The sequence below is a fragment of the Xyrauchen texanus genome, chromosome 23 (genome assembly GCF_025860055.1).
Source record: "Xyrauchen texanus isolate HMW12.3.18 chromosome 23, RBS_HiC_50CHRs, whole genome shotgun sequence".
NCBI lineage: Eukaryota > Metazoa > Chordata > Actinopteri > Cypriniformes > Catostomidae > Xyrauchen > Xyrauchen texanus.
Window position 1 is genome coordinate 1,481,189 of NC_068298.1, and position 7,500 is coordinate 1,488,688.

Consider the following 7,500-nt stretch of genomic DNA (forward strand, 5'->3'; position numbering starts at 1 on the left):
GTATGTAAACACCTTTATCGCCGTTCTTAGCGTATTGGGAACACGTCTCTTCAAGGTTTGATGGCAAAAGCAGAGAATAACGCGATTATTTCAAATGCCGTGTAAACACAGCTTTCTTGCTTTGTTAGATTTTTTCAAACAAGCTGATTTTTGGTAGTTATTGTTGAGATCTCTGGAGTCCTCAAGAGAAACATCTAAAATGCAGGACACTTCATCAAAAGTCTCTCAATTTGCGGTCCAGGAGAAACGGATGAGATATTGATTCTCTTTGTGTGCAAAACTTCCAATATTCCAATATTATATTAATATAATACAGAAGAGATGAATGACACTAATTAGTAAGTAATCTTTTCTCTTCGCAGGCAACTTATCGTATGCAATGATGTCGCTGCAAAAACCTCTCTTGAGACGTAGCACGTCAAACGTAGAATCGACCAATCACAGTGGTGCTTTGTTGACTCCGCCCACCTACTTTAATTTACACTCCTCCCACAACCAGCACCTCAACTGTGACACCATAAAGCAGGGTGTGGTTGCGGTGTCCAAGGAAACACAAGGCTCTACGGCGCCCTCAAAGATTCGCCAAAAATATGCGCTGACGAATATACAAAATGCAATGGGTCTTACCCAAAACTCCGCCCCTCCAAACCAAAGCCAAGCCCCTTTGAACAGAAACCACGCCCCCACAAAGTCCGCCTCCTCTTCATCTCTTTTCTGCTCCTCCCTTTCGTATTCCACGTCCAATCCTAAACTGGCCAAAAACGGCACCAACCTGCAACTGAAAGTGGAGCAACTGGACCTCAACAAGAACTCCAAGAACCACAATGATATCTCAGGAAAAGACATTCCAGTCCGAAGGAGAACCAAGAGTTTTCTAGAATACCATCGAGAGGAGGAGGAGGAGGAGAAGGTGTCCAACAGCCCTGATAAAGACCTCCTCATGCAGGGTGATGAGAAACACCTCCTGAAGCTTGAGGCGCAGTCCTGGGGTGAAGAGAACCGCGTGGAGGCGCACCTCACCCTCCCCCAGAATCACCTGCTTCTCCTGCCCAGCGAGGAGGAGGAGCAAAGCCCCGAACTGGACATTGACGAGCACATGCTCCGCCCGAACAACGAGCGGATGAGCCGGGTCAGAAACAAGTCACTGGAAAGCAGCGGTTCTCCAGGCCGACTTCAGATGAGCCCAGCGTCCACGCTCCGTCTGCCTCTGAGAGGGGGAGAAACCGACGATTCGCCTGGACGTCTGACACGACCTGAGAAACAGGTGGAGGAAGAGGAGGAGGATTCCAGCTGGATGACACTGTCGCAGGACAGTCCGTCCGTCGATACACCTCACGAAACAGGTGAACATCTGTCTGTCTGTCTGTCTGTCTATCTATCTTAGGGGTCTGCACGGGGATAATTTGAAGGCCGAACCCGGCCTCAGTACCCCACTGTTAATTTAATAGCCAAAATATTTGGAAATATGTGAATGCACATTATGCAATGTAGATATCATGCAATTTTGTTAACTTTTACTGAAACATATCAATTTTGTATTTATTTACAAATAAATAAAATGTATGCCCAATTCGGAACACCCAATTCCCAATGCGCTCTAAGTCCTCATGGTGGCGTAGTGACTCGCCTCAATCCGGGTGGTGGAGGACGAATCACAGATCGTCAATCCGCGCATCTTATCATGTGACTTGTTGAGCGCGTTACGACGGAGACATAGCGCGCATAGGCGGAAATCGCGGGGGGGTCGGGGGGTCAGGACCCCCCCATCTGAGGGTTGTCCCCCCCTAAAATATAATTAAAATATGTGTATTGTAAATAATATAATGATATATTCTTAAAATAATTGTTTAAGAAATAAAATAATACAAATGCAAACAGGGCAACAACAAAAAACCCCTTAAAAAATTGCTCTTGAGAATTGTTATGTTTTTTGTCCCCCCCAACATTTTGATGAAATTTTCGCCCCTGGTAGCGCGTGGAGGCTTCATGCTATTCTCCACGGCATCCACGCACAACTCACCACACGCCCCACCGAGAGCGAGAACCACATTATATCGACCATGAGGAGGTTACCCCATGTGACTCTACCCTCCCTAGCAACCGGGCCAATTTGGTTGCTAAGGAGATTTTTTAGAATTTTTTTTGACGTTTTTTAAGGAAATTTCAGGCCCTGAGTTTGGAAGAATGCAATGTTATCTTTTGGCCCACCACCCTCAATCAACTTTGATCTTTGGCCCTTCGTAGGAAAATGTTTGGGCACCTCTGATCTACAGTATATATGCATCTATACAATACAGAAATACAGCAAATAGACACTAGAATTACAGGATATATAATCAGAGGCCAAATTTCTTCGTAAATTAGCGCCCCCTAGAGGTAATGGGATATTAATATGAATATAGAAGTATTTCACACGGCACTTAAATGGCCATGTCATATATCAAATAAAAGCTCTCATCCTCAGGAATGTGACTGTAGAGGGTATTTTTGTTGCTCTAATACCACAGTCTGAAAGATTTTCATAAGAATCACAAAGTGAAATATGATTTTTGTAAGTCATCAAAAATAAATGTCTCATTTATGCAGTGATTATTTCTGCTGGTAGCCCCAAATAGCTAAAAGCTTTATATCTGCTTTTACCTTTGGCAGTTGTCCAAAAAATGAGCCATTGTTGACTTGTCTGTGATCATTGGATCATTGAATAATCCAATGTGATATCTTTGATGTCCAGAACAAAATATGCCATCCAGCAGGAAAAGCATGCTATACAAATCATCATAAACATATGTTTTCAACTATTGATGTTGATATTGAATCATATGTTATATATACATCACTGCAAAGGGGAGGATCTCAGCTTTCTAATGACACCTAGATTGAGCTTGTAGTCCACTCAGAGCCCGAGATATTCAATGAAACGATGAGGGTGTTGCTTGAACTGAACATTAGACTGAATGTCTATGGACGAGCGCATCTGTGAGGGGCTAAAATGCGTTTTAGTGCCGCCTAGAGTTCACATCTGTATATTGCGATGGAATATGATAGAGACGTCTTTCTTTCTAGTACTTGCTGCCATCTAGTGGAACAAAACATGTTCTGAAATCCCAGTTTATTGTACATTAAGTACGCCAGTCGTTGGTATACCTCCTCCAAAAGTATAAACACTGAGGCTCCCAGGCACAAAACACCGATCAGCTCCACCCATTCCTTTCTTTCTAAACCAATAGTGTGAGTTTGGGGTGTGGCTACTTGGTTTATTTGGTGCCACTAGTGGCGCAGAAACGACATCACCTTTAAGATGAATCGCTTACACACAGTCATATACATGCACACCTTATATTGACCTCATATGTACAAAGATGCTGCAGTTGCTATGACAACAGACTCCACAAGTGGCCTATGTCTAAAGTGACCCAGTGTGTGTGTCTGCAGGTGTGTGGGATGAGCATTCTCAGGTGCACGACGTGTCACAGGAGTATTTTTGCCATGTTTCGATGGACACCAGTATACGAGATCGACCCGTAACCCGTGACGACCGTGACGCCCGCGCTGACCCGGAGACCTCGCCCGTTCAACTGAAGGGGGTCTGTCTGTCTGTGCCCCCTTCTAAAGCACAGAGTGAGGTAAATTGATAGTTGGTGATGAGTGGCACTTAAAATTTAAGGGGAGAGACAGTCTCAGTATTTTTACTAGAGTGCAAGATTATGTCATCAATGTTTCTGTATTCCCAAAAGAAAAAGTCTGTTTTAATTACAGATATCTGCTTAAAGGGACAGTACACCCAAAAATGAAAATTCTCTCATCATTTACTCACCCTCATGCCATCCCAGATGCATGACTTTCTTTCTTCTGCAGAACACAAAATACGATTGTTTTAGAAGAGTATCTCAGCTCTGTAGGTCCATACATGCAAGTGAATTGGACATTGAAGCTCTAAAAAGCACATAAAGTCAGCATAAAAGTAATCCATACGACTCCAGTGGTATAATCCGTGTCTTCTGAAGGAATGTGATAGGTGTAATTCCCCTCCCTGCCCAATAGGTGGCGATATGCAAAAAAATATGAATCGCCAAAAACACAAGAAGAAGAATGTGAAAGTGAAAGTGGAGATTTATAGTAAAAAATGACTTAAATATTGATCTGTTTCTCACCTACATCTATCATATCTCTTCTGAAGACATGGATTAAACCACTGGAGTCTTACGGATTACTTTTATACTGCCTTGATGTGCTTTTTGGAGCTTCAAAGTTCTGGTCACCATTCACTTGCATTGTATGGACCTACAGAGCTGAAATATTCTTCTAAAAATCTTCATTTTTGTTCTGTTGAAGAAAAAGTCATGCTCATCTGGGATGACATGAGGGTGAGGAAATGATGATTTCGGTTTAATTAATAGGTTTAATTAATCAATATTAATATAAATGATCATATGAGTGTGTGTGTGTGTGTGTGTGTGTGTGTGTGTGTGTGTAGAGGCCCAGCAGTATAGTGTCAGACAGTTCTATAGAGCTTGTACCTTCATCAGCAGCATCCTCACCCTCCTCTTCCTCACTGTGTTATAAGGCGATGGGACGCGCGGCCAGTTTCCTCAACAACAACTATCTGGTAACCTCAGCAGTCACCGCACACATATACCTTAAACCACACAAACACAACAAAGTATCCATTTAAATTCAGCAATGTGTCCAGACAGTTTATGCGTTTTGTACAAACACTCACAGTCAGGATATTTGAGAAAATAAATGCTTTTAATGAATGAATAAATTCTCTTTATTCTAGCCCAGAGAGAGAGACAAACGAAGGGAGAGAGAAAGAGAGGAGGAGAGAGAGAGTTTGGGTGCTCAAGGAGGTCCGTACAGCTTCATTAACCACAGGTAAACAACCTCAACATATATTATATATTCAATATCAGCTGTGAAACAACTTCCTGTTAGCTCAAGTCATTGACATTACTAACTCAATTCTCCTGCTTGTTTTCTGCATTAGCTCTTATAAGTTGAAATCTTTGCACTTGTTTTCTCAGAGCTGAAGTCTCTTCGGCCCCTGCTGATACAGTCATACCCATCAGTGAGCTGGAAACACAGGTAACACTGCCAACAACAGCAGTTTTCTATATGAGTGATGACGGCGCTGTAGCTTCAGGATAAGAGACAGACAACACTGACACCGTGTGGCCGCAGCCCGCAACTACATACAGTAGAACAATAAACAATGAGTAATGGAGTGTGTATATGTGAGTGTATATGTGTGTGTGTTTGTGTATATGTGAGTGTGTGTGTGTATGTGTGTATTTGTATGTGTGTGTGTGTATGTGTGAGTGTATGTGTGTATATGTGTGTGTATGTGTGTGTGTGTGTGTGTGTATGTGTGTGTGTGTGTGAGTGTGAATGTGTGTATGTGTGTGTGTATATATGTGAGTGTGTGTGTGTGTATGTGTGTATGAGTGTGTGTGTGTGTGAGTGAATGTATGTGTGTGTGCGTATGTGTGTGTGTGTGTGTGTATATGTGAGTGTGTATATGTGAGTGTGAACTGTCACGGGCAATCAGAGAGGCAAAGCGCGCACACGCCCAGAGAATCCACAGTCACTTCCAGGACAGCGGTGACACGCGGCGCATGTGGCAGGGCATCCAGGCCATCACCAACTACAGGGCAACATCAGTTGCCTGTGACAAAGATGCCTCCCTTCCAGATGCGCTGAACGACTTCTACGCTCGGTTTGAAGTGCAGAACGACGTGATGGCGAGGAAGTCCACCCCTCCTCCCAACGACCAGGTGCTCTGTCTTACCACGGCAGATGTGAGGAAAACTCTACGTAGAGTCAACCCACAGAAGGCTGCTGGACCAGACAACATTCCTGGCAGAGTGCTCAGAGGATGTGCAGACCAGCTAGCAGATGTTCTTACCGATATCTTCAACATCTCTCTGAGCAGCGCCGTTGTTCCAACGTGCTTCAAGGCCACCACCATCATCCCCATGCCAAAGAAGTCTTCAGTGTCCTGCCTCAACGACTACCGTCCCGTCGCACTTACACCCATCATCATGAAGTGCTTCGAGAGGCTCGTCATGAGGCAGATTAAGACCCAGCTGCCCCCTCACTAGACCCACTGCAGTTTGCGTATCGTTCAAACCGTTCAACGGACGATGCCATCACCACAACCCTCCATCTGGCCCTCACCCACCTAGACAATAAGGACTCATACGTTCGAATGCTGTTCATAGATTTCAGCTCAGCATTCAACACAATCATTCCCCAGCACCTGAATGGAAAGCTGAACCTGCTGGGCCTGGACACCTCCCTCTGCAACTGGATCCTGGACTTCCTGACTGGGAGACCTCAGTCAGTCCGGATCGGGAACAGCATCTCCACCACCACCACACTGAGCACTGGGGCCCCCCAGGGCTGTGTGCTCAGTCCACTACTGTACACTCTGCTGACTCACGACTGTGCAGCAATGCACAGCTCAAATCACATCATCAAGTTCGCAGATGACACGACCGTGGTGGGTCTCACCAGCAAGAACGACGAGTCAGCATACAGAGAAGAGGTGCAGCGGCTGACGGACTGGTGTAGAGCCAACAACCTGTCCCTGAATGTCGACAAAACAAAAGAGATGGTTGTTGACTTTAGGAGAGCACAGAGTGACCGCTCTCCGCTGAACATCGACGGCTCCTCTGTGGAGATTGTCAAGAGCACCAAATTCCTTGCTGTTCACCTGGCGGAGAACCTCACCTGGTCCCTCAACACCAGCTCTATTACCAAGAAAGCCCAGCAGCATCTCTACTTTCTTCGAAGGCTGAGGAAAGCACATCTCCCAACCCCCATCCTCACTACATTCTATAGAGGGACTATTGAGAGCATCCTGAGCAGCTGCATCACTGCCTGGTTTGGGACTTGCACCGTTTCGGACCGCAAGACCCTGCAGAGGATAGTGAGGACAGCTGAGAAGATCATTGGGGTCTCTCTTCCCTCCATCAAAGACATTTACAAAAAACACTGTATCCGCAAAGCAACCAGCATTGTGGACGACCCCACACACCCCTCACACAAACTCTTTACCCTCCTCCCGTCTGGCAAGAGGTACCGAAGCATTCGGGCCCTCACGGCCAGACTGTGTAACAGCTTCTTCCCCCAAGCCATCAGACTCCTCAATACTCAGAGACTGGTTTGACACACACGTGTCCTGAGTTGCACTTTAATTACTGTCACTTTATAACTGTCTGCTACCTCAATAACTGCTATGTGTATAGAACACTATCTCATAGTATGTTTATGTTTACATTTTTAGAAACTGTCATCTTTTTGCACTACTGAGTACTGGTCGGCGCTGCACTGTGTCTATTGTCCTGTTCATTGTCAGTAATTTGTTGTACTGTCCCGTACTTTTTGCACATGTTTGCACGTGCACTTTATATAGGTATATATAGGTAGTTTATATAGGTATTTTATTTCGTTGTGTTGTCTCATGTGGTCCTGTGTTGGTCCTTTGTTGTTTTTATG

General features: G+C 44.8%; 1 protein-coding gene across 4 annotated transcripts in view; it reads left to right on the plus strand.

The window, feature by feature from the left end:
* Nucleotides 1-7,500, plus strand: part of LOC127663137 (amyloid beta precursor protein binding family B member 2) — a 24,421-nt gene that overhangs the window by 4,482 nt on the left and 12,439 nt on the right. For all 4 annotated transcript variants that reach the window (XM_052154608.1, XM_052154609.1, XM_052154610.1 and 1 more), the window contains exons 2-6: nt 363-1,343; nt 3,433-3,623; nt 4,475-4,606; nt 4,781-4,875; nt 5,025-5,085. In XM_052154608.1, the coding sequence (XP_052010568.1) occupies nt 380-1,343; nt 3,433-3,623; nt 4,475-4,606; nt 4,781-4,875; nt 5,025-5,085 (1,443 nt within the window). In that variant the 5' untranslated portion in view covers nt 363-379. The remainder of the gene's footprint in view (nt 1-362; nt 1,344-3,432; nt 3,624-4,474; nt 4,607-4,780; nt 4,876-5,024; nt 5,086-7,500) is intronic.